This window comes from Pinus tabuliformis, chromosome X (assembly GCF_031772625.1).
Source record: "Pinus tabuliformis cultivar Carrire ecotype Pingquan chromosome X, CPIR1, whole genome shotgun sequence".
NCBI classification, from domain to species: Eukaryota; Viridiplantae; Streptophyta; class Pinopsida; order Pinales; family Pinaceae; genus Pinus; species Pinus tabuliformis.
In genome coordinates, this window is record NC_142308.1 from 1,608,332,474 (window position 1) to 1,608,358,641 (window position 26,168).

Genomic DNA, 26,168 nt, shown 5'->3' on the forward strand with positions numbered 1-26,168 from the left:
TCTGATTTAAATTCTGTTGCATATTTCATTTCTATAAATTAAAAATACTAAGAATTTTATTTTTTTGGCAATTCAATATTTATTTGGCTAAATAAATATATTGTTGGAAATAAAATTAATTGCCGTGAGAAAATAAATCTAATTGGTATTTCAAAATTTAGCAAATCAATAGTTCGTAATCCATCAAAAATCATGAGCTCAAGGGCAAGGAAGCTTTAAGCAAACCAACTGACCATTCCTTGGAAAGCAAGGAGTTTGTAGCGGTTTCAAGATGTAGATGCACTTTTACAGGGAATTGATGAATATTAAAACTCAAGCTCGGTTCATCAAAGTCATAACTTCAACGAATCCAACATCTCAAAGTTCATAAAAAAACAGGAGGGGTCCTCAGTTTCCCTTCAGCATTATGTAACAAAGGCAGAACATGGAGTTCTTGCTAGCTCAGGGGGTTGTTTAGAGTTAGATTGTCCTTGCTCCAGGACTAATGATTTATTTGATTGGGCCACTTGTCTATTTACAGGAAACAGTTTGTTATATATTATGCCAAACTTCAGTAAGAGGTGATAATAAAAAAAAACTTCTAATAATAAAGTCGTAATTCTGCTCACCATGAATATCTAATAATAAAAAATCAGACTTGAAAATGCTCCAATATTGTTTTAAGGCTGTATTAGACTGGTAATATCATTGTCAACTTTCTCTTGGGACATGCCAGGGAAGAATCGTCTCCATTTCTGATGACAGGACCGTTAAATGAGTATGGTACCCTTTCCAATGACAGGACCGTTAAATGAGTATGGTACCCTTTCCAATGACAGGACCGTTATATTCCAGAAGCATAAACAATGTGTCTGCAGTTTCTGCATACTAAGTTTAGCAGTTTTTGCATAGTCAAACCAAACGCTGCTACCAGAAAACCTCTCTTAAAGAACAGATACGCTTCTTCTACAGCAAGCAATCGCTGAAATGAAATATTTTACCAAATTACATACTTAAATTCAACAAGCTGTACAAACTAGACTGGCCTGAAATTAACTCTCAAGATTTCAAAAGTATCATAAATTATTATTTTTTGCACTGAAATAAAAAGTATCTTGCGGCAGTATATAGGAATGATAGCACCAGAGCTTCAAATTATAGCAGTGAGGGGTAAAGGTCATTCATTCAAAATATCTAAAAACACCAGAAGCAATGAATCATGTCTACTGGCAAAACAAGAAAGTAGGCATCAAACACAAACAAAAGTAACCTAGAATTTTAGTGAAAACATCCCCTCTTGCTCCAAAATGAAAAGGTCTACTTTTACATTTGAATGAAACACACAGATGTCCCACGCATTTTACATCAATTAAAGAATGAAGTGATGAAAATCTCCAGTCAACCAAGCACGTAAAATGCAACAACTTTTGTATTTGGATGTATTGCTTAATATAAACCTTTATTGCAATAAAATAAAAGCAAGTGAGATGGCTACATGTCATGACTTATATATCAACCAAGCACGTACAATGCCACAACTTTTGTATTTGGCTGTATTGCTTAATATGAACCTTTATTGCAATACAATAAAAGCAATTGAGATGGCAAATATGTCTCATCATTAATATACAAACTATAAAATGTTTAGTGATATTTTCTGTAAAAACATTCAAATTTCTAATGATTTTATATAGTCTCTATAAAAATTTGACAATTTTAAAAGTAAAATAATTTTATACTATAAAATTCAGGCAAATCATTTCCAAAAAGAAATATAAATTAACAAATATTAATTTTGAAAAAGACATGGAAAAATAACCCACATAGAATATTAGCCCTTAAGCTATACATCATAAGTTATCCATCAAGTAACTGTTCAAACCGGCAATTTGAACCATAAGATTCTCCGTGTCACCTAAAGCACATCTAGGTTATAGTCCCCAATAAATATAAAATCCATTAATGAAAGAAACAATTGCCCTATTCGAAACAATGGCAAGTGTGAGATAATTCATTATCCTTACTATTATAAACAGAGATTACCTTTACTCAAATTTAAGGCATTCCAAAACCAAGTCAGCAATCTTAAAGTCACAAATGCAAATGCCCAAAATTTTAGATCAGCAACCAGAAAATATATTCGGAATAACTCAATGACTACATTCCAAAATATGTATGCTTATGCTATCCGGCATCAACCAAACAAGTTCAGCTTTCATTAATACCTCAACAAACGTCAAATGTTCAATGGACCATGTAACGAGGAGTTCCCTTAACCCTGCCTGGTCTAGGAACCAACACAATTTCAAAACAAAAGTGGCTACTGAAGCAACAAAAACTCTTTAGAAATATTAAATACCACATCAAAAATTACTAAAACCTGCCAGATCTTGTCAGGCTCACCATACGGCCAGATCCATCAGGCTGAGATCCTCTAAGGGCAGATGCTGCTTGTCCAGTCTGATAAGTTCTCCCAACACTACTATAAGCATCTTGGTAACGTGTGCTCTGATATCCCGAAGAATATCCAGACCCCCCACGACCAGCCTGACCATAACGATCTTTGCCAAATGTACCTCCAGTACCACCACCACGTGCCTGATTATTTGCATTTCTTCCACCTGTATAATTTGAACGGTTAGAATAATTACCCTGTCTGCCTTGACCAGCTGAAAAATCAGCTTGCCATCGACCAGAAGCAGCACCAGCATAATCTTGGTTCTCTCTTCGCCTGTTTGCAGAAGGCCCCTCTTGGCCACCACCAGTTCGAGCATCAAAAGCTCTCTCATTGATATCAACAAGACCTGACAATTTCTCAGCAAACTGTGATGCCAAGGCTTGTAATCTGGTAGGCTCTACATCATGAGTAACAATGCAACGTGTAGGCTGATTCCAGCTGGCATGAAATTCTTCTGCAACCATCATCTTGCTAACTATGCTGTGCACTTGTGCTTCAGAAAGCTCAAATATAGTTTCCAGCTGATCTAAGCTCATAGAACTATAGCATGAAGAATAGGTAAATATGTAAGTTCTCAGAGCTTCTTCATGAATTTTGAACTTCAACATTTCTAGTACCTTCTCTTTCTCTCGTAGAAGCTTCCAGATGTCAAGACTTGCAATGACTTCATATGCTTTCTTCCAATCACCTTTGCTTAATGCACGTGTTGCAGCCATAACATGATCACGAACATTCTCCGGGGGACCAGTAAATGTTTGCCTCTCATTAATCTCCAATAAACGGCGGAAAGTCCTACTAATCACCTTCCTTCTGACATCATGTGTATTAGCAGCCATATTTGGTACCTCCAAGAGCATGGCACAAATCAGATGTACTGCTTCAAGCAGTTCCAAATTAATATGCATGTGATAAGGCATTTGACGCCTCCTCTCAAGTTTTTCCTGAAGTTTCAAGGACACAACAAAATTGTTGAACATTTGCTAAAATTAAAAGACAGAAAAAGAGCTGATGATAGTCTTAAACTACCTAGATAAAGAATATAAACAAAATAAAAATTGAGAACATTGCTACAATTAAATGCCGGAAGAGGAGCTGATGATAGTCTTTAAACTAACCTGCTCTGGAGTTTTTTCATGATATCGACTCTGTTGTACACCTTGGGCCAGCAATTCCTTAACCCTGCCACCTGCATAGAGGTCAGAAAGGCAGCCGTGTGCTTCTGAAATTAGAGATGCTCGGAAAGCACAGAGACCAAGTTGAGCCATTGCTCGATTGAAAAGTATCTGGGTGGAAATATCCATGTGTTGTACCCCATCCTGCAAGTGGCTCATGAGCAACAAATCCCTAGCCATAGAAAACTGATCCAATATAGCATGGTGATAAATATCACAAAGCATGGCCCTCGCTTTTGTTCGCTCATCACCATGCTTATAAATGAGAGACACTAGAGAATCCATAAGGCTCCTGCTATGCTCTGGAAATGTTGGCCTCCTTGGCACAATTTCTGTAGTAACAATGAATGCCGGTGGTCCTCTGATTTCTTCAGTTATCTTAGGTTCTACAATAACTTTGCCATCCTCATCCACATCCATGTCTCCATTTTCTGCTGCAGCCAAATCAATATCAGATGCAACTTCAGTCCTGGTTTGGGTCTCAGCCAATTTCCTCATGGCTTCATATACCTCTTGGGGCTTATAGTATATGAGTTCTACACGTTTTAGGGCCACCTTTGCGGCTGCCTTCAGATCATGGACCCGCTCAACATAATCCTGAACATTCTGAGCAAGGACCATAAATAAAGGCTCATCTCGGAGCCTCTCAATATACTCCTTAGTGTGGGGATCAATACATTGCAAACTTTTGAAGAGTTCATTGTCAATGCGTTCAAGAAATGCAACAATATTACCCCACACTCGAATTGTTCCCTGATAATCCGTTCCTTTCTGAGTCTCCTTCTCATCGTGCTCCACTGAATCATCCATAACTATGTTTGGGTGTTGAGCCAAGATATCCAGCATGACAAGAATATTATGAACGCATTTCTTCCAGACAGGAATCGGCATGTGTGTGCTGAGGCTAGGGTTTACATCAAACTGTGCAGATACAACGTTGACCAAAACCTCTAACTTCTGCGCCGGGGTCTTTGCAACCCTTGTCAGGTATGTTAGTAATTCGACTCGCTCAAGCCTTCCTGTCCCTTTCCGTCCACGTGCAGCAATTATCTCTTTAAGCTTCTTGTCCACCATTTCCCAAGTAATCTCACTTGGGTCTCGCATAAACTGCTTGTCCATTAACTTATCCCTCTTACTTTTCTTTTTCTCCCAACCGCCCTCTTCATCTTCCTGGTTACCCTCTTCATCTTCATCATCATCAGATTCCGTAGCCAAATTAGCAGGATCTTCTTCAACATCCAATTCGGATTCCAAATCGTCGTCTTCATCGTCGTCGGATTTAACAGCATCATCCTCTGATACAGGGCTGGCTCTATACTTCTCAATCTCAGCTTCATATTGTTTATTATTCTTCTTGAGTTTTTGCTTCATTGAATTCAGGGCTTTTGCATTACTGGAGCTCATCTTCTTCTTAGCCTCTTTGTTTGCCATTGCTTGTGCCAAAAAGTCCTCCAGCATCACAAGAGCCTTGATATACAGGCGTGGAACCTGGTCCGATTCCATGACACGAATCACTTTCTCAAGCTGCTTGTTAAGTTTATCGAAACTCTCCTGTAAGCTGACCCAGTCATTAATCTTCATGGCATTCTTCATTTGATCGACTGTAAGGGACATCTCTTCAAACCTCTTGTCCTTTGCAGATCTGACAACCCTACGCTGATCATCAGAATCCTCACTGTCGCTTGCATTTTTTTGAAGATATTTATTCGATCCAACAGCCACGGCACCAGTTTCACCTCCGCCAACATTCTCCTCCTCTTCAATTTCACTCTCTTCCTCTTCAGATTCGCTATCACCCTTTTATAATGAAGGCAAAATATGAATGCAACATTCATCATCAGAACATAACCCAACAGAGAAAAAGAAAAACAAGTGTACTAGTTTAGTTTCCATGTCTGTTTCTGCGATGATGTTTAATAGCGGCTTGAAGGGGGGATATATTTTTTAAGCTTTTAGAAACACAAAGCATGCTGTAAACACATTCCATGATGCATCTCATGTTCTCAGGGATGGGAGGTTTTGTATAAATAATCAAAATGTTATTTTTGTCCCAAAAAAAAACCCTAAAAAATTAACCTCAGAACTACCGAAAACTATTTAATATGCAAAACTAACAAATAAACACGTACCTGGGTCCAGAAACGAGAAGCCATGGATGAAACTTGTTCCAAATGTCCGCTGAAAACTTCAAACTGAACGAAAGAAACCCCAGAAAACTCCGATCTTGATCAAACGCCCCGCAGAAAATGACAGAGAGGTTTTACAAACTCGAACTAGCGCAGCGATTTTTCGAATCTCAGGTCTCCGTAGATAATTCTTCAGAAATAGATGCGAAGGAGCTCCAAAGCAGGGCGAGGTAATCGATTGAAACGAATCTCAAAAGAAGGAAACAATGAAAATTGTATGAATCGTCTGGATACAAGGGTTTTAGGGCCACGGTTATCCTTTCTTCTCCAATCGGCGGCCACGGACGGCTGCGATTTACCCAAAAAAGGACGGTTCTCAGCGCATTTGCACATTTAAGGGATTTTGTATTTTTTTTTTGTCAGCCTCGTGGACATTAAATTTTTTGTTTTCCTTTCTTTCTTTATCTTCTTTTTACCATTAAAATTTGCGGGTAAATTTCAATTTTATGTAAAACCCTAATTTCTTCGTTTACAAAATGTGATTATGAATTAATTAGTATGGGAAATCTTGAGTATACAAAATGAGATTATGAATTAATTAGTATGGGAAATCTGGAGTATTTTTTCAATGGATGTTAAATCAGGTAAAATGATTGCAGAGTTTTATTTTAAGGGAAGAGTATCCATGATTAACAACAATATCAATATCAAATAACTATATGTTTGGCTTTAAATCACTTGAGTTAACTTTTGGGGCTTAAAATTTTGGGCATTAGGTACCACACTAAGAAATTCAACATCTCTCAGCCAAAGGCAAGAGAGAGGTTGTTGGTGAGAAAGGTTGTTTGTACTAGGCTAACCCTAGTATAGACTCACTTAAGAGCACAATGAAGTTACTCTATTCCACAACATCAACATGTCAACTTAGGAAACTTGAACCAACTAAGTTACTTTATTCCATAGCGTGAACATGTCAACTTACAAAACTTGTACCAAAGAAATTACTCTATTCTAGAGGTCAACATTTCAACTTATAAAACTTGAACATGGGTGGGGAAGATAACAATTATTCCACCCAACTACCTAAACTAACCTAAACTAAACTCAATTGACAATATTTTAACTTCCAAATTCATGTTTCTGATCTATACTTGAATTATTGAGAAAACTTTTAGCAATAATTACATTAAAGATGTTTTGTTGACGTGTTTCCAAACGTTGTATTGAGGCTTCTGTGATCCATATTAAGTTAATGAGAGATTTCTCGGCATAAATCACAAGATATTTCATTTGTCAACGTGTTTCAAACCAGCTAGTGTGGTTCATCGTCAGGACAAGTTGAATGAGCAGATCAGGCTTTTCATGTTAAATAGATAGAGCAGATACTCCAACGGCTGAATTCTTAGACCAGGTAACGGCTATATAGATAACGGCTAGATTTGGTATGACCATTATATAAATTAAAAATATAACCTGGGTAAGTATGATCCATGTGGTCTCGTACTGTCACTCCAACTTCGGGATCTTTTACTCCCCAGATTCACAATGTGACATCTGTCCCGACTATGCCAACCGTTTGTGTGGCTTCCACAACCCCCGCTGTTAGTGCCGCCACTACATCTTCGGTGGTGACCACTGTTGCTAGACCTTTGGCAGGTCCTTCACATAGTGGCCCTATGACTCTCGAGGAGCTCATATTTATCATCCTGGACCCATAGCATCTCAACCTTTTGTTGAGGTCTCGGTTCCGTTGTCTGTCGCTTGGGGTACCACAGCTTACCATGGTGGCCAAGCGCAGTTTTCAAATGTTCAAGGACCACCCTATCAAGGTCAACCATCTTACGGGCAGCAGTCTTACGGACAACCATACTATGGGCAGCCTTATCCAGGGCAAACTGTCGGCCCACAAGGACAACCCATTCTGGGACAACCTTCGGCCTTCAGTGGGTCTTCTTTCACGTACTTCGGGCAACCTTCTGGTAACCCAAGACAACCTTACATTCAACAAGGCCAACCTGGTACCCAGCAAGGCTACCCTTCTGGACAAGTTGGTCAGTCTCAAATTCAACAAGGACAACCAATTGTCCAGCCTACTCAACCATCTGGTCAGTCTGGAAAGCCTTCGGTTCCACAAGGTCAACCCAATTCCCAGCAAGTCCAAGCTTCTGGGCAAATGGGCCAACCGCAACCAGGCCAACCTTCTAGCCAGGTGGCTCAACCTCTATCCTCTCAAGGACATCCGTCTAGGCTTGCTCAACCGGGCACTCAAATGATCGTTGCTTCTCAAGCTCCACCCGGTTTTCAGCCCCAGTTTGGGCTCCAGACCCAATCCGGTCTTCAAATTCAGGTTGGATCCCAATCCCAACCTACTTATCAAATGCAGCCTGGCTCCCAGGCTCAATTTGGGGCCCAGCCACCTTATGGTTTTCAGCAATCCCAAGGGCAAATCCAATTTGCCCCATACCAAAATTATCAACAACTGCAGGTGAGTCCTTACCAGAATTACCAGCAACCATATGTTGCTCCTGCAGGCCAAGTTGGTAATTAGTGGAATGTTGGGGGGAAGATCCAGGGTCAACTGTCCAGTTACAACTATAACCCCTATGGACAAAATCCATACGAACAAAACCCTCCTAGGCCAAATCCGTCCGGAAAAAATCAGTGGGGGCAACAAGCAACTGGGTGGAATTCTGGTACTACCTCCTACCCATGGCCTTAGATGTCCTTTAATCCTCAATTACCATTTTTGGCAATGTTGGAGTTACCGGATGTGTCCAAACTGACAAATGATCCCATTCTTCATAATCCGTATTGGCCGCCAGTTCCAACTAAGATTCCCGGTGATTGTCCCAAGTTTGACGGTAAAGCTAGAGAAGATCCCAAGCCCATGTTATGACTTATCATCTATGGTGTTCGTCAAATTCATGGCTTGATGATTCAATTCAACTCCACATTTTTCAACAGACCCTCACTAGCTCTACTACTAAATGGTATATTGAGCTAGCTCGTGGATCTTTTCAGGACTTTAACTCGTTGGCAATGGCATTTTTAACTCATTTTCAGTTGCCGATTCGATATGAGACAGGCACACATCTCCTGACATCCTTAAAACAGACCACGACCACGCACATCTCCGATCATATCCATGAATGGAGACGGCGTCACCGTTTGATTAAGTTTTGGATTCCCGATCAGCTTCTGATCGACTGGTTCACAACCTTGTTTGTCGGTCCGATAGCCCGGGACATTGCTATGGGGGCATGTGTAACTGAAGAGCAGGCTATTGCGCGTGCTCAGTACCTTGACTTAGTTTACTCCCAGTCCAGTACACTATATGATTATTTGCCTAATGCTCCGAGGCCCGAAACTTCCAAAGCCCTGCCAACACCATTTGTTGATGGCGTCATTGGTTCTGTTAATCCGTCCTCTAAGAAATCTTCCGCAAACCCTAGGGAAGCAAAAGTCGAATGCTTCAAATGAAAGCACTTCTCAGGCTGTATCCAATTCTGGTAACACTTCTGAGGTTAACATCATTCAATCCACCACGGTAGACAAAGCCTCAAAAGGGAAAAAGAAGGGAAAATGGAAGAATAAGGTTGATCAACCGAAGCAGGATTCCCCTAAACCTCCACCCGAGGAAGGTACCAAACGCAAGCCTAAGCATCCTTGCCTTATCTGTGACGAGGATCACTATACCAAAGACTGCCCGAGGCGGTCTGAAGTTAGTCATTTGTTGAAAGGTGACCCTGTGACTCCTGCCATGCTCAAAGAGCCTTTTCCCTCGCAACAAACGCAAATGGTGGCCAATCCATCTCAATCCTCTTCCCCCTTTGGTTCTCAGATATTTATGGCTGGGACGATTCCCGTCCACTTTAGTACTCGGGCAAAAGAGTATCCGTCGCCTGTCGGGAAGGAGGCTGAGGTCCCCTCTAGTGCTCCTCCGTCCAGTTCTGGTTCCCTTCATATCGAACAGCCTAGTATTGAAGCAATCATCCGGCCTCCTCCTAAGGGTGTGCTCCGGAAGTCTTCTTACAACCCTAATGCTCCTGCTGCCCAGCACTACAGCATCGTTGAGGACTTAGCCCAAGCTCCGTCAGCTGTGTTTGCATTAGAAGTCCTCCAGAGCTGCCCCTCTCAGAGGAAGTCCTTGCTATCAGCTATCGGTGGCATTGACTCAGCCGACTCGGACCTAATCACTTTTGACCTAGACAGTCATATACAGAGATTGCCTCACCAAATTTCCTTCCTTATCCAGGTCATCATCAATTCTAAAACGATTCATCGCAGAGTCATTGATGAAGGCGCTTCTACTTGCATCATGTTTGTTTCTTGTTGGAAGGCTATTGGTTCTCCGACCCTGAGCCAGTCTCCTACTGTTATGAAACCAGCTCAAGAAAAGATAGAAGAGATAGATCAACGCCTTAGAATTCAGCCTCTTCGAGGGGGCAACCTCCTTTACCTTACATAAATGAACAATTCTTGGATGATACAAATGAGAAAACCTCCTTTCTATATATAGGAGTCTAAGGAGTCACAATATAATCCAGCCGACCTAACAATAATAATATAAAGCCACAAAAATAACAATAGAGGGATTCTATGGGGCACAGAAATAACAACATGGGGGTAATAGGGGCACAACAATATAAATAAGGGGTATAACTACAATAGTAATGGGGTAATCACTAGTATTATAGGGAGCCAACATGCCCCTCTCCTTCAAAAAAGTGTTGTCCTCAATGCTTGAGTAGTTCTGGATACTTTTGCATAAAATTCTCATCCTCCCATGTGGAGTCTTCAGCGGATAAGTTCTTCCACTTGATAAGATACTATGAAATTGATCGATTTCGTAGCTGTCGAGTTCTTGTTTCTGTGACTGCTTCTGGTTCCAATATAATTTTTCCTTCCTCGTCAAGTTCTGGCAATATTGTTTGAACTGGGAGCTTGTCGCCTATAACCTTCTTTAAACATGAAACATGGAAAACTGGGTGCAATCAAGAAGCTACAGGAAGCTCCAATTTGTATGCCATAGTACCAATCTTTTGCAACACCTTGTACGGACCATAATACTTTGGTGATAATTTATTATCCTTCTTAGCTTGCTTTAGGGACATTTGCTTATATGGTTGTAGGCGTAGGAATACCCAGTCACCTACATCAAAACTTCTTTCACTGCGATGTTGATTTGCCTGTTGTTTCATTCTATTTTGTGCCAACACGAGGTTATCCTTTAAGAGTTGGAGGACTTGTTGTTGATGTTCGATGTGATGTTCCACTGCCTGAACCTTAGAATTTTCTCTTAAATATGATGTGATGGATGGTGGTTGATACCCATAAAGTGCCATAAATGGGGTCATTTTGTTGTTGTATGGAAGGAAGTGTTATACCACCATTCAGCCAGAGGCAACCATTTGACCCATTGTGTCTGTTTATCAGAAACAAAGCAACGAAGATATCCTTCCAAACATTTGTTTACTATCTCAGTTTGCCCATCAGATTGAGGATGATAAGATGAGCTATGAGCTAACTGAGTACCAAGACAAGAAAATAATTCTGTCCAAAAATTTCCAGTGAAAATGGGATCTCTGTCACTTACAATAATCTTTGGGTTTCCATGTAGCTTTTGAATTGTTTCCATAAATGCAGTAGAAACTGTACTGGCTTTAAATGGATGTGATAATGCACAAAAGTGTGCATACTTGGTAAGATTGTCAACTACCACCATGATTACACTCTTTCCCTCAGACTTGGGTAAACCTGTGATAAAATCCATTGAAACCTCCTCCCAACGTTGGCTTGGAATGGATAAAGGTTGTAATAGACCTGGTGTCTTAATTTTTTCAACTTTATTTTGTTGGAAAACCAAACATTCCGCCACAAACTTTTGAATATCTGATTTAATGCCATCCCAAAAAAATTCCTTCTTAACCCTATGGTAAGTTTTTAAAAATCCTGAGTGCCCTCCTAAGGGAGAAGTGTGCAATTCCATAAGAATCTTTTGTTTTAGCTGGGAATTCTTACAGAGGTATAAGCAATCTTTGTACCATAACGAATCATTTTGCCAGCTAAATGTATCCGACGTACTGGAATCTTGTTGTAGCTTTCGAATAAGTGCCGACACTTCTTCATCATTCTTCCATTCCTCCCTTGCTTCGTTTATCCAATCTGGTTGGATAATAGAAATGGCGCACAACAATGCTTCCACATCCTCATCCTTTCTTGAGAGTGCATCTGCCACCACATTTTGCTTCCCTTTTTTGTAGATGATTTCAAAGTCATAACCCAACATCTTTGTGACCCACTTTTGTTGCTCTTCAGAGGATAATCTTTGTTCTAAAAAGTATTTAAGGCTATCATGATCTGTTTTTACCTTGAAGTGTCTTCCCATTAGGTAGGGTCGCCATTTCTTAAGTGCATGGAGTATTGCCAACATTTCCTTCTCATAAATAGCTTTGCTTAAAAACTTTCCCTTGATTGGACAACTTTCAAAAGCAATGGGTCTTTCATCTTGCATTAGAACAACACCAATTCCATTTCTTGAAGCATCACATTCCACAATAAAGGTTTTTGTGAAGTCCGGTGTAGCTAAGACCGGTGCTTGCCACATTGCCTCTTTAAGATGTTCAAAGGCCTTTGTTGCTTCCGGAGTCCATGAAAATGCATCTTTCTTCAATAATGTTGTTAGAGGTGCTGCTATTCTCCCATAATTCTTAACAAATTTGCGATAATACCCTGTCAACCCAAGAAATCCTCATAGATGCTTTATGGATGTGGGGATTTTCCATTCCTTAATGACTTTAATTTTGCTAGGGTCTACCTTAACTCCTTCATGAGATACAATATGACCCAAATATTCCACCTCCTGGACTCCAAAGAAACATTTGGATCTTTTTGCATATAATTGTTTCTCCTCCAATAGTTGTAGCACCTTGTCAACATGTTCAACATGATCCTTCCAAGACTTGCTGTAGATTAGTATATCATCAAAAAATACTAACACAAATTTTCTAAGGAATGGTTTGAAAATTGAATCCATCAAACCTTGAAATGTTGAAGGTGCATTGGTAAGGCCAAAAGGCATGACCAAAAATTCATAATGACCCTCATGAGTTCTAAATGTTGTTTTCGGAATGTCTTCAATCTTCATTCTGATTTGATGATATCATGAACGAAGATCCAACTTGGTGAAGTAAATTGATCCATGCAATTCATCCAGTAATTCATCAATGACAGGAATGGGGAACTTATCTTTAATAGTGAGCTTGTTGAGCTCCCTATAATCCGGACACATGCGCCATGATCCATCCTTCTTGTGCACCAATACTGCTGGAGCAGAGAAAGAACTTTGACTCGGTTGAATTATACCATCGTCTAACATTTCTGCAACCATACGTTCAATTTCACTTTTTTGGACATAGGGATATCTATACAGCCTGATGTTTGGAGGAACACTTCCTGGAATAAGATGAATAGCATGATCATGATCACGCATAGGTGGGAGACCCTTGGGAGTCTCAAATACCTTGGAATGATTGTCCAGGACTTTTTGGAGATCTGGAGAAATAGATGATTCCAATGTGGAAACATCTAGCGAGCATAATTGTGCAATTACACCTCTTTGCTCCTTTTTTAGAAGCTTTGTCATACCATGAGAGCTGATTATCTTTCCTGGTTTCCTTGCAATACCCCTTAATTCAACTTCCTTTCCTTCCGTAGAAAATTTGATGAAAAGTTCTTGAAAATTAAAAGCTATTGTACCCAAGGATTGTAGCCATTGGACTCCTAATACAACATCAGCACCTCCCATTGGAATGGAAAGCATTGGGCTAGTCAATACATATTCTCCCATGGATAGCTTGATATTATGGCACCTTCCAGAGCAATTTATTGTTCCTCCATTTGCAATCATCACTTGACACTCTGGTGTTGGATATAGGAAGCAATTCAATTCTTTTGCTACCCTACAATGAATAAAATTGTGGGTGCTTCCTGAATCAATCAACACTATTACCTTTTTCTTCTTGATTTGTCCTTCTATCTTGATGGTTTGAGGAGTGGTTATTCCCGCCAATGCATTACAAGATATGGTAGGATTTATTTGTTCTTCATCTAGGCTTTGTTCCTGGAGTATATCTTCTTCTTTTGACCTTTCTTGCTCCTTTTCTTCTTCCTCTTCATAATCTATGTAGAATAATTTCTTCTCAGCACACTTATGACCTTTAGTGTATTTGCTATCACAACTGTAACAAAGCCCTTTTGCTCTTTTTTCTTCCAATTGTTGTGGTGTCAACCTTATATGCTGTGGAAGACTAGGGGAAACCACACTTCTGTCTTTATAGTTGTGAGTGGTATGCTTCTTGGTTGCCATAATTTTGCTTTCCATTTTTCTTGCTAACCTAAATGCCTTTTCTAATGAATCAGGTTCCCAAAGGCGAACATCATGTTGGATATTATCCTTTAAAGACCCTATGAACACATCAATCCTATGCTCCTCTGGAATATCTTTTACCCTTATGTTCAATTTTTGGAACTCCTCAATGTGCTCCATTATTGAACCCTTTTGTTTGAGACTTATCAATTGACTAAAAAAAGTGTTGCTTTTTGTATCTTCATAATGTGCTATCAATTCTTCCATAAAAATTTCCCAAGTGATAAATTTTTTACGAGAGCAAAGCCATTGATACCATACAAACTGATTTGGTTCCAAATATACAGTTGCCATATGTACCTTTTGTGTGTTTTGCACATTATTGAGATCGAAGAACTGCTCCATCTGTAATATCCATGTGGTAGGATCCTTGCCATCAAACTTCCTCATATCGATTTTTGGAATATGGTGGGTCTTCGATCCAACATTAGAGTCTATGGAATCATGATTAACATTGCTTTTGTTCACATCATGAGTTTCCTTTACAACCTTTTCACCATTAGTAAGTATTTCTTGTAGAAAATTTGTCAAATCTGTCTTCAAATCTGCCATGTCTGTTTTCAAATATGTCTTCAAATCTGCCATGCCTGTCTTCAAATTTGTGTTCAAATCTATCTTCAAATTGTCCATCTTAGCTTCCATGCCATTCATCTTAGCTTCCACGCCACTTATCTTAGCTTTTGTTAACTTTTGTGAGCGTGACATTTGTTGCACTTGTTCTTGTAATTTTGATATATCATGTAGCATTTCTTCCTCTTCTTCATGAGTCATGCTAGAGCTTTCAGGTTCCTTACTAGGTGTTTGCATTTTCTTCCCTCGGGGCATCAGTTACCGATAATAATTCTTTACTATGCCCTTTGAATTCCTTCAAACCCAGCTTACACAAAATTTAAAAAATTAAAGCTACACACCTTTTTTCACTTTGTAGAAGACTGATATTGAATCTGATGTATCTCTGTAATTCAAGATCCTCCAATTTTGAAATTGTTACCTTTAGTAGCCTTTTGTGTCCTCTTTCCAATGCCACAAGTCTGACCCAATTTGGATTCTCCAAGGAAGAGTTATGCGAAATCTCCCATAGTGACTTGATTATAGACTAGTTCAGTAGAGAGAACTTGTACAACGTGCCACGAGTCACTGTTTCGACCTATGGATCTGAAAAATGCATACAAGAAACTACAATCCGTCCTCTTTCTGTACCTTCTTACGAAATTTCAATCTGATCCCCAGAGAAAAAGTTATGACGATTTTCCCCAGGTCACCTGTTTTGAATGTAATTCAGGAGTCTGCAAAAAGACCAACTTCCTCAGATCATATCTCCGCAAGTATCGCGCGAAAAGCTTTGAAATTCGGACCCAAGGTTCAGCGTGATTTCTTCTCAAATGTGTTTTTTTTGCGACTTCTGAAACGTTACAGAAAAAAAGTTATAGCGAAAATGCCACGATGACCTGTTTGGAGCAGCGAAACCCTAGAATCCAAAGCTCTGATACCAAATGTTATGAAACCAGCTCAAGAAAAGATAGAAGAGATATATCAACGCCTTAGAATTCAGCCTCTTCGAGGGGGAAACCTCCTTTACATTACATAAATGAACAATTCTTGGATGATACAAATGAGAAAACCTCCTTTCTATATATAGGAGTCTAAGGAGTCACAATATAATCCAGCCGACCTAACAATAATAATATAAAGCCACAAAAATAACAATAGAGGGATTCTATGGGGCACAGAAATAACAACATGGGGGTAATAGGGGCACAACAATATAAATAAGGGGTATAACTACAATAGTAATGGGGTAATCACTAGTATTATAGGGACCCAACACCTACGACTTTAGAAGCCTTTGATGGGAGAGAGTCTCATCCTTATGGTATATTCCAACGCTTGCCTATTACTCTGGAAGGGAAGACGGTCGAAGTTGTTGATGCCAATTTAACTTACAACCTCCTTTTAGGACGAAGTTGGACATATGCCATGCGAGCAGTGGCTTCATCTCTATTTCGTGTTATTCGTTTTCCTCACCAGGGGAAGATCATCACTGTAGACCAGCTATCCTTCTTCACTCTTCCTCCTCCGATGGCAACGTGCCTTTTGTGGAGCATATCTCTGTTCCATGTGAGAGTGTGGGCGCTGGACTCTTTAAAGATCCCGCCCTTATGGGTGTTTTTTCACTCCCACCCCCTAACATCGCCCCCGTTAATATGATTTCTGTTTGCTCTGATCCTTGGGTTCTTCCCCTTGCTAATCAGATAGAATCTTGGGGCGATGAGATGTTGTTGAGTCTTGCTGAGCCCAACTACGTCGAAATTGTTTCTGCATCGGCTCCATCTTCTAAATCTGCTCCTTCAAGCAGAGCTCTCAACTCGTACGTTCAATCCCCTTGGCTTGGAGATGGTGCTTCTTCAGACCCTTTAAAGGAGATTTTTCCTTCTGATGAAGTGATTATTGAGACCATGTCTTTTGAGGAACCCCCTTGGTCTAATCATCACCACCGTTCCTCGTTTCTCCCTGCCCATTGGGAAATGCTTACTTGTCTCGAGCGGTTTGCTCCTCGTCTCCCATCTCAACCCCTTCAGCCACCCATCCAAGTTCATCAAGTGTCTTCTGAAGGGAATATGGGAAACATTACGCAAACTCAACCAATCGACATCTTTGTTAAACCAGGGATTGTCGATCACATCCATGTCGAAGTAACCTGTACTCCGAAAGAGATTTGGCTTTATACTGATATTTTTCACGAATTTCGTGATGTGTTTGCTTGGTCTTATGAAGAGATGCCCAGCATTGATCCTAGCATCGTGGTGCATGAGATACCTACATATCCGGGTGCCAAACCTGTTCGACAGCGTCTACGCCCCATGCACCCCCGAAAGGTTGCAGCTATTAAAGCGGAAGTTGAAAAGCTTCTTAAAGCCGACTTCATTTACCCCATCCCACTCACAGATTGGGTTTCTAATATTGTTCCTGTGACTAAAAAGCAAGGCACTATTAGGGTATGTGTTGATTATCGTGATATTAATCGTGCCTATCCCAAAGATAACTACCCTACACCCTTCATTGACCAGCTCATTGATGAGTGTGCCGGGAGTGAGATATATTCATTTATGGACAACTTTTCTAGTTATAACCAGATTAATATTGCGCCTGCGGATCAACACAAGACTGCCTTTATCTATCCATGGGGCACTTTCACTTATAAAAAGCTCCCCTTCGGTTTAAAGAATGTCGGTGCCACCTTCCAGCGTGCAATGTCTTATGCGTTCCATGATATTCGACACATTGTGCAGCCTTACCTGGATGATCTTTCGGCTCATTCAGCAAAGCGCTAGGACCATCCAGCTCACCTTCGCGAAATTTTCCTCCACTGTCGACACTATCGTATCCGGCTTAATCCGCATAAGTGTGTCTTCTGCATTGAGTCAGGCAGACTTCTCGGGTTCATCATCTCCCGAGAGGGTATCCGTCTCGATCCCCTTAAAGTTGAAGCCATCCTGAATCTCCCTCCCCCTGCTTCTTTGCAGCAATTGCAGAGTTTGCAGGGTAAAGTGAATTTTTTACGACGATTCATTCTGAATTATGCCGAAGTGGCCAAAGGCTATACGCGGTTATTAAAGCGAGATACCCCTTTTCTTTGGGATGTCACTGCACAAGAGTCATTCAAGCGCCTCAAGGCCCTCCTTGTTTCTGCTCCGTTGTTGCATCCCCCTGATTATCACCATGACTACACTCTGTATTTAGCCGTTGTCGATACCACTATTGGCATGGTTCTAGTTCAAGATGATGATGATGACACTGAGCATGTCGTTTATTATCTCAGCCACAATTTACTAGATACGGAAACTCGATATGCCTATGTCGAGAAGTTGGCTTTGGCCGCCATTTGCGCCGTCCAGCGTTTCCGCCACTATATTTTATTGCGTACCACGACGGTGATTTCTGATTGCAACCCGATGACATACATCCTGTCACGTCAGTTACTGGGGGGAAAATACTCAAAGTGGATTGTCATCCTCCAAGAGTTTGACTTGGAGTTCACCACTGCCAAGTCTAAGAAGTCCCTCATCTTTGCTGAGTTGCTTTGCTCTCTGCCATCTATTACTGCGCCCTCCCAGTTAGAGGACCATATTCTGGATGAAACTCTGTTCCTGATCAGCACCCTCGATCCTTGGTACGGGGATATTATTTTCTATCTCCAGACGTCCTCTTTTCATCCCGACTTGTCCAAGGATGCTCGGCGACGGATTCGCCACCATTCTCAACCTTATCACATTATTGGGGACACCCTATACCGTCTCGGTGCCGACTCTGTTCTCCGCCGATGCTTAACATTCAAGGAAGCCAAACGAGTTCTAAATGACTGCCATTCTGGTGCCTGTGGTGGTCATATGTCCGGGTATGCTACTGCTTAAAAGATCCTCCGTGCTGGTTATTTTTGGCCCTCTATCTTCAAGGATTGCATTCTTGCCGTCCGCTCTTATCATGAATGCCAAATCTACCAATGGAAGATGCACGCGCCCCCTACTCCATTGCACCCTGTCATTACCGTCAACCCTTTTGCCAAATGGGGCATTGATTATATGACCTGTAACCCTCGCTCGGCTGGGGGGCATGGGTATATCATCGTTGCCGTTGATTATTTCACAAAATGGGCTGAGGCGATGCCTACACTATCTGAAGACGGTCACACAACAGCACAATTTTTATTTAATCATGTCATCTCACGGTTCGGAGTCCCTCAGGCTATTGTCACTGATCACGGCAAACATTTTCGTAATCATATGATGACTGAGTTAACAACCCAGCTAGGCTTGCGGCATGATAGCTTGACACCGTACTATCCCCAAGCCAATGGCCAAGTGGAAGCCATCAACAAAGTTCTAGTTACAATGCTTCAACGCACCATTGGCATGTACAAGTCCAACTGGCACTTGATGTTGTTCTTCGCCTTATGGGCCTACCGAACCTCAGTAAAGGATGCCACCGGGTTCACTCCGTTCCAATTGGTTTATGATCTAGAGGCCACCCTTCCTATTGAGTGTGAGACCCCTTCTCTAAAATTAGCCGTCGAATTACTCCCCAACACTACTCCGATAGAAGAACGTCTTCTCTACCTAAAGTGACTAGACAAGACTCGTCAACTAGCCTGTTTAGCTATTGAAGCACAGAAGAAGAGAGTGAAAACTCACTTCGATCATACTGTCCATCCCCATTCTTTCGTTGAAGGAGATTTAGTCCTGCTTTATGATCAAGCAAATGATAAGCTGGGGGCAGGAAAATTCGAGCCTCTGTGGCATGGGCCGTATACTGTAAAACGAGTTTTGCAAAAAGAAGCCTATGAGCTGATTTATTATGAAGAGAACCCTCTAGATAAGCCCTGAAATGGGCTTTATCTGAAAAAATATTATGCATGAACCTCATGCATTTTTTATTTGTATATACGTGTGTTTTTAGCAGATGTGTTGTGTGCATGTTTTCATGTCTGGCTTGGTGTGTAGGCGTAATTGCTGCTTATTGTGTCTTTTTGCTTCGTGTGCAGATGTCTGATACACCCTACATTGGTTTCGTTGATGGTGCCTGCCGTAGTACTCAGAATCTTTCTTCTGCGGCATGGGTGATCTATGATCCTCACGGTGAGTTAGTAGACCTTCAAGGTGTTTGTCTAGGTTGCACCACAAACAATGTCACTGAATATAGTGTTGTTATTGAGTTACTGACCGAGGCTATCAACCTCGGTATTCGTACATTGGTTGTGAATCTGGATTCTCAGCTTGTTGTCCACCAGCTTAATGGGCGTTATTCCATCAAAGATCATCGGATTTTAAGGTTGTATTTACATGTTAAATTGTTAGAAAGAGATTTTGATTTTATCACATATCAACACATTCCAAGAAGATTAAACACATTAACTGATGCATTAGCAAACCATGTATTAGACAGACATTTGCGCAACATGTAATCAAAACAGCATATAGAAGCATCCAAAACACAATAATGAACCATAGGAATATGTATATATATATATATATATATATATCTATATATATATATACATATATATATATATATATATATATATATATATATATATATATATATATATATATATATATATATATATATATATATGTATATATATATATAGATATATATATATATATATATATCTCGTGTGGCGCACTGAGGTGCTCAAAAAATAAGTGTATATGTCCAAATAGAGTTTGTGTTCTCTGTACATCTGAGACACATGTCTCTCAAAAAATCAGCAGGAAATAAAACCTAGGCGTCTACTATGGTGGGTTATGCTCCCTGTAGCACACCACCACTCGTGCGACTCGCCTCAAAAGTCGGTGTACCCTAGGTATCACCCCTACTGTATGTATCTGGTACTCCATGGGGACCTCCTCGATCCCTCTGTAATTAGGAATCCCCTCCGTCAGGCCCTCAAGATTTTGGGCCACCATCTCCACTGAACTGCCAACCGGGGGAGCCAAGGCCAGCTCTCTGATGCCCTGTGGATCCCTTCGTGCCTCTGGAGCTAGCCCCACAGGCCTCTCTGGTCCCACGTCTACAAGTACCATAGAATATTAGGACATATGCATAAAAAAAAATTAAAAATATCATAAAAGACAAAATACAAAATAATGTGATCAAGTGTTTTACCGCCATCATCCCACTACTCGCCAGCAGGAAACTGCATGTTGGGGTCTCCACGGAAGTCCATACCAGCATATGGCCAGTCCTCGACGAAGATCGTCTGGCGATCCAGCCACTCACGGAATAGTGTCCCCCATGACACTGGTCGTCTGCCACCCCCTCGTGGCATAACATGCGCCCACCGTGTGATCCTGGTCTCCTGCGGTCTGGGCCTGTCCAAGTCCATATCCTGCAACTGTAGTATTGGCACCCGCTCCAGCATGAGCAGGATCAAGATAGACCTGTAGCCAAACTGCTTCGCCTCCCCACGGTGACAGTTGGTAAGCTGTCTTTTCATGTTGGCCGTCACTGCTTCCACCCAGTTGAACATGGTTGGATTGAGGCAGTCAAGAGCCAACCGGAGTTGGGTCTTTGTTGCTTCGTGTTGGGCTTGGGAGCCCGCTGCCCTTGTCACCATAAATAGAACTGCACGAAGAATCAAGTCTTCCACTGTGGGAATTGCCACCTTCCCGCTTTTTGATTTGCGTGCCTGTGGGCACACTCGTGCTATTAGCATATCTAATGATTCACCCATGACCTGTTGGCCCTCTAGAATCGACCTCTCACCACAACAGGATAATCCGGTCAGGAAATATATGTCTGTAGCATCGAACTCAATGTCTCTGCCATGGATAATGAATTTTCCGTCTGTTGGGCTCCAAGCACGAATTAGCAATTCTAGCAAATCAGGTTGAGCCCGAAGGTGCAGAGTGAGGAAAAACTTCAGTAAACCGCAAGCCCGTAGAGCATTTCGGCACCCAGCATCATTGAATGCTTCCTCATCGTTGATATCGTGAGTTCGTTCCTGCCAAATAAATGCCATGTTGCCTTGCATGACAAGAAAAATGGATTAGAGCTCCTTTTATAAATTTAAATTCGTAATTTACACAAAAATTCAATTTGACGTCGCCATCGCGAGTGTTTTTAAAACAACAGTGACGACGTGGAGTCAACAGTTCATTTTTCTTGTGATCGTCGTGAGAGTACATCAGTTTCTCGCGACGATCCCGGAGGTGCTACGTGTTATCACACTCAGTCGTCGCGGACCCGAGTGGTTTTTCCGCGACGACCGAGAGGCGGATTCGGATTTGAAAAATCCGCCGACTACCACCTACCTAGCACCAAATTATGTGAAGAAACTACTAAAATGCAGCACAAGGAGAAATGTACTTACTTGGTGAAGGTTTCAGGACGAACCGTGGACAGATGAGGCCAGAATCAACTTGAGAAGTTTGCTCAGGTTGGTGTTTCAAACGCTCAAAGGTAAAATGAAAAGTGCAAATGGTAAAAACAAATGAATTAAACCCCCCCTTTTATAGTAATTTTTTGAAAAAATAAAAAAATAAACTTTAAAATGTGGGTTTTCTCCTCTTTTATTGCATGGTTAATAAGGGCTTTTGGTTTTTTTAAACTATATTTCCACATATATTAATTATTTATGTAGAATGGGTTTTACGTTTGACATGTTTTTGTGTAGAGATACAAGTGTGTTATAGACATTTTTGTGCCCTGCAGCCCCAAGCATGAAATGTCCATAAACCAAGGGCTCCTAAGTCCCTAAAAGTGTTGTTCTAACCCCTAAAGGAACAAGGTCAACAGATTACAGCTTCTCCCAGAAGTTCTCCATGAAAAACTACTCAGAATTGGTCAAAACAGGATCATTGCAGCTGCTCCACTGGCTAGGTGCGTTGCATCTCACCCAAATGCACTGTGAGGGTGCGTTGCATTTCAAAAGTCCCTTCTGTGGGGTGTGATGGGCGAGAAATGACAAATGGCAGTGTCATTCCGCGAGGTGGAGAGACAATGGAAACTTCCAGAATCTTCTCCTGTGACACTTGCCTCACTGAATTCGACCAAGGATGAGTAAGAGACCCTCGGTCTCCAAGTGGAAGCCAGAACTGTCAGAGAGAAGACACTAATCAAATCACAAGCTGACTCATCCCCCTTACAGATATCTATATATGGATCCCTCATCCCAGAGATCCAGAGGCTGGAATTTTGCATATTGTAAGGAATTGTTGTTGGTTTCTAAAGACAAACATCAGATTGTTGGGTGATCTAAGCTTTGTTTGAGGTGAAGAGGGGCTTCTTTGCTGGGAGGTTGATGCTGGGTCAGAACAACCGGTTGTAACTCCTCCTGGATCTTTTCTTGTTTTATCAATAAAAGCTATTTGAGTTTTCCTCCATGCTTTTGTATCATTGATGCTTGTTACATTTGTATGGTCAATTTACATCTGATCCTAGATTGTTTATGAATATAGATCCATGTCTTTGTATAGTGCTATGCTTCTGTGATCTTACAGGTACTTTGTGAAGCTGGGCGTGCAAGGGAGCAGGTAGCTGGGGACTATCAAAGAAGAGAGGGATCGAATCAAAGGATTAGCGCAAGACAGAGGTTGGTCCTTCTATTCCTCTCTATCTATAATTCATAAAGGAAAAACATAAGTAGCTTTTCTCTGTTTGTTTCTAAGGCAGCTGTCACACCTTAGTGGGATAGAGCAGTTCTATATAGACACTTTTCCCTGTAACAAAATGGCGACTCCACTATGGAACTAATTAGTTTGTTTGTTTATCATTCTTTGTTGTTGTTTCATAAACTTACAAGTAGCATTCGAACTGCATTTTCCATAACAAATGCAAAGTAGACAACTGCTACTTCAATCCATCTACTGGATCTATTTATGATTTAAACAACTGATTTACAAACTATCTGATTGCCCTTGTGATAGCTCTTAGATCCTCCTTAGATCTACCCCTGATTGTTGCATTACTGATTGTTTTTTACTCGGCCAAAAACCAAGAACTGAACTGCAAACTGTGACTCGGAGACCGAACAGAGTCTCGTTTCTGGCCCAACGCAGGTACTGTTCAGAGATTCTGAATTTCAGCGCACTTCCCAAGTGGGCAACCTGCGTTGCATTTCAGATTCTCTGTGTTACAGGTGCGCTGATCAGACTAGCTCTGTGCAGTTGTGGTTTCTGTGGATCATTCTTTCCAGTTCTATTCCTGAATTTTGCTGCCTGTGATCAGTATATGTCTGTTTGAAACCCCTTTTCCTTGCTGTTATTCCGCCTCCTTTTTTACAAAAGAACTGTAGATGTTTTTTGTGTGTTTGTTGAGTCGTTTAAAGTTCTCCTTTGCAAAAGTAACATAATCGTACTGTCGCCCTTTGATTTGAAACTGTCGCAAGTGTCGATTTTAGTCCTAGGAAAGAGTTTGATTGCTGTTGATGGTCGATTATCCTGTTACTATTGCTTTTGGTCTGAATTTGTAATTTTCTAGTGTCAAGAACGAGTATTCATTTTAAAACCGTAAGGTGTCGTAATCATCTCCATTTTTTATTTCGAAAAGAAGCTTGTTTATATTGTCGCTTGAAAAGAAATTCAGATTTGTGCATCAACTTTCTTTTTAGCATCCATATACGAAGAAAGTCGAAAAACAAATACATGCATGTGCATTTGCATATAGACAGTCTGTTTGGCTTGATTTAGGAAAGTGCATTTACAGTGTGCTCTTTGATCTTTGTGAAAAGATTCTGTCTTTCTTTTCCCTAGTAGCTAGGATTTTCATTGCATAAAAGAGGTAAAAAGTTTGTTTATCATCTTAGATTGCATTTTAGGAATTACATCTACATCTCGTGGTGAACCCGAAAGGAAAACTTCATAAACAAGATCAACTTAAAATAAATTCAATTAATCTAACAACGCTTTGGAACTTAACGCACAACATTTAGAGGTCTAGGCTAGAGACGTATTCCGGTGTCGTAAAGCCTGGTAACTGTTGTTCTCACTGATGGTTGGGTGATTCCTCCACTTTGAGATGATAAGCGCTAGTACGGACTTGTGCTCCCACGTACCGTCGAGTATATTTTGGGAGACCCCTATAGGCTTAAATCCTTTATCCATAGGAAGCCGTGTCTGCCGCCCTATCGATCGCAATGCACTGAACACAACATTCGAGAAGATTGACTGCCGTACCATAAAAAGTATTCTGCAGTTTTGCGATTGGTTTGGTACTCCCTCTACCTAGACTTCTAGAGTAGTCCCTTTCGTTCCTTTTCAGACTTCTTAACGGAAAAGGTCCATCTGAGCACTTGTCACTTCAGGCTCATTAAAAATCGAAGGTGACTAGAGTCATCTTTTGTTTTTTCTCGACTCTTAAAAACTGAAAAAACAAGTTGTGTCAAAGCGTCTAAAATTTATTTTAAACGGAATATTCATTACCCCTTTCCTATGTTGATCTTGGGTTGAGAAATCCACCAACCAAGGAATTCCCCTTGGAGGAAATCCTAGTCCCTTCTCCTCTTGGGGAGATGTTGGTGCACCCCATATGGCCACATTGTCGCTTCCAGGACTGACAATTGGTTTACCTGTATGGCTCTTCTCAACCTCTGTCGTTCAGAACACCACAATTCCTGAACAATCGAATCAGCAATTAGACGAGTCCAGAGTTACCCACCAACCTTCTACTTCCTCTAATTCTTCCTCTCCTCCTTCCTCTTCGCTTGATGGGGCTGGTAAAGCCAAAAGTCAGGTACCTAAGGAGAAGAAGGAAAAGAAGAAGAAAGAGAAGAAGAATAAGGAGCCAAAAGCAAATGGGGGCAAACGAGTGTTGTCTAGCGAAAATCCACACACTGCACCGACCAGGCCTAAATCGCCATGTGTCATTTGCAAAGGAGACCACTATCACAGAGATTTTCCTTGCATCCCTCGGATCTTAAGGGACTGGTCTCCTCGTTTGCACAACCCGGTGTCGTCAACCTCTGATGATCATGTTGAAAACACACCGTCAACTAGTGAAAGTGAAGCCCCAGGACAAAAAGGAAAATATAGATTTCCTTGTAAACTGTGCGAAGGCGATCATGCCGTCCACCGTTGTCCCTTCTTAGACGAAGCTAAAAGAGTTTTGGACGATCGTCCGGTTTCACCATTACGACTTCCTCCTGGATATAAAAAACTCTTGCCGAGTTCGTCGCTAGTTGAAAATCCGGCTAGCCCGCTCAGGTGGTCGGCTGAAGCACCTATCATTGAAGATAAACCATCTGAATCCATACCAGATGAAAGTCAAAAGGTCGAGGCGGCAGTTGACCCGGTCTTGCCTTCAGAGGTTCCATCTTCAGATGATACAGTCACTGAAGAGAACAAGGATGACACCGTCCAAATTCTTTTCATAAGCACAGACTCTAACGAACATGGGGGCAATTTACCCGTTCCTTTACCGCAGGAAGGAAGTTCGTCAGAGTCGTACCCAGCCGTCTATTCGGTCCCACCTCCAAGCAACCTAGTTGTCTCCTTCGACTGGAATCAACT

The 26,168-nt window shown here is 41.1% G+C and overlaps 1 protein-coding gene across 1 annotated transcript; it reads right to left on the bottom strand.

Moving 5' to 3' along the window:
- Positions 1-2,173: 2,173 nt before the first annotated feature.
- EIF3C (eukaryotic translation initiation factor 3C) lies at positions 2,174-6,076 on the bottom strand. Its single transcript, XM_089448450.1, has 3 exons — positions 5,739-6,076; positions 3,553-5,406; positions 2,174-3,378 (listed from the first exon to the last, which is right to left on the bottom strand). Exons 1-3 carry the CDS (start codon positions 5,760-5,762, stop codon positions 2,353-2,355), a joined length of 2,904 nt encoding a protein of 967 aa, XP_089304576.1. The 5' UTR covers positions 5,763-6,076; the 3' UTR covers positions 2,174-2,352.
- Positions 6,077-26,168: the final 20,092 nt, after the last annotated feature.

What these genes read in the sequence shown, in the direction of transcription:
- EIF3C (XM_089448450.1), bottom strand. Translation starts at nt 5,762, where the DNA reads ATGGCTTCTCGTTTCTGGACCCAG. An exon ending in CTTCTCGTTTCTGGACCCAG is followed by an intron (nt 5,407 to 5,738) that starts GTACGTGTTTAT and finishes TCATTATAAAAG; the next exon opens with GGTGATAGCGAATCTGAAGA. An exon ending in ATGAAAAAACTCCAGAGCAG is followed by an intron (nt 3,379 to 3,552) that starts GTTAGTTTAAAG and finishes TTGAAACTTCAG; the next exon opens with GAAAAACTTGAGAGGAGGCG.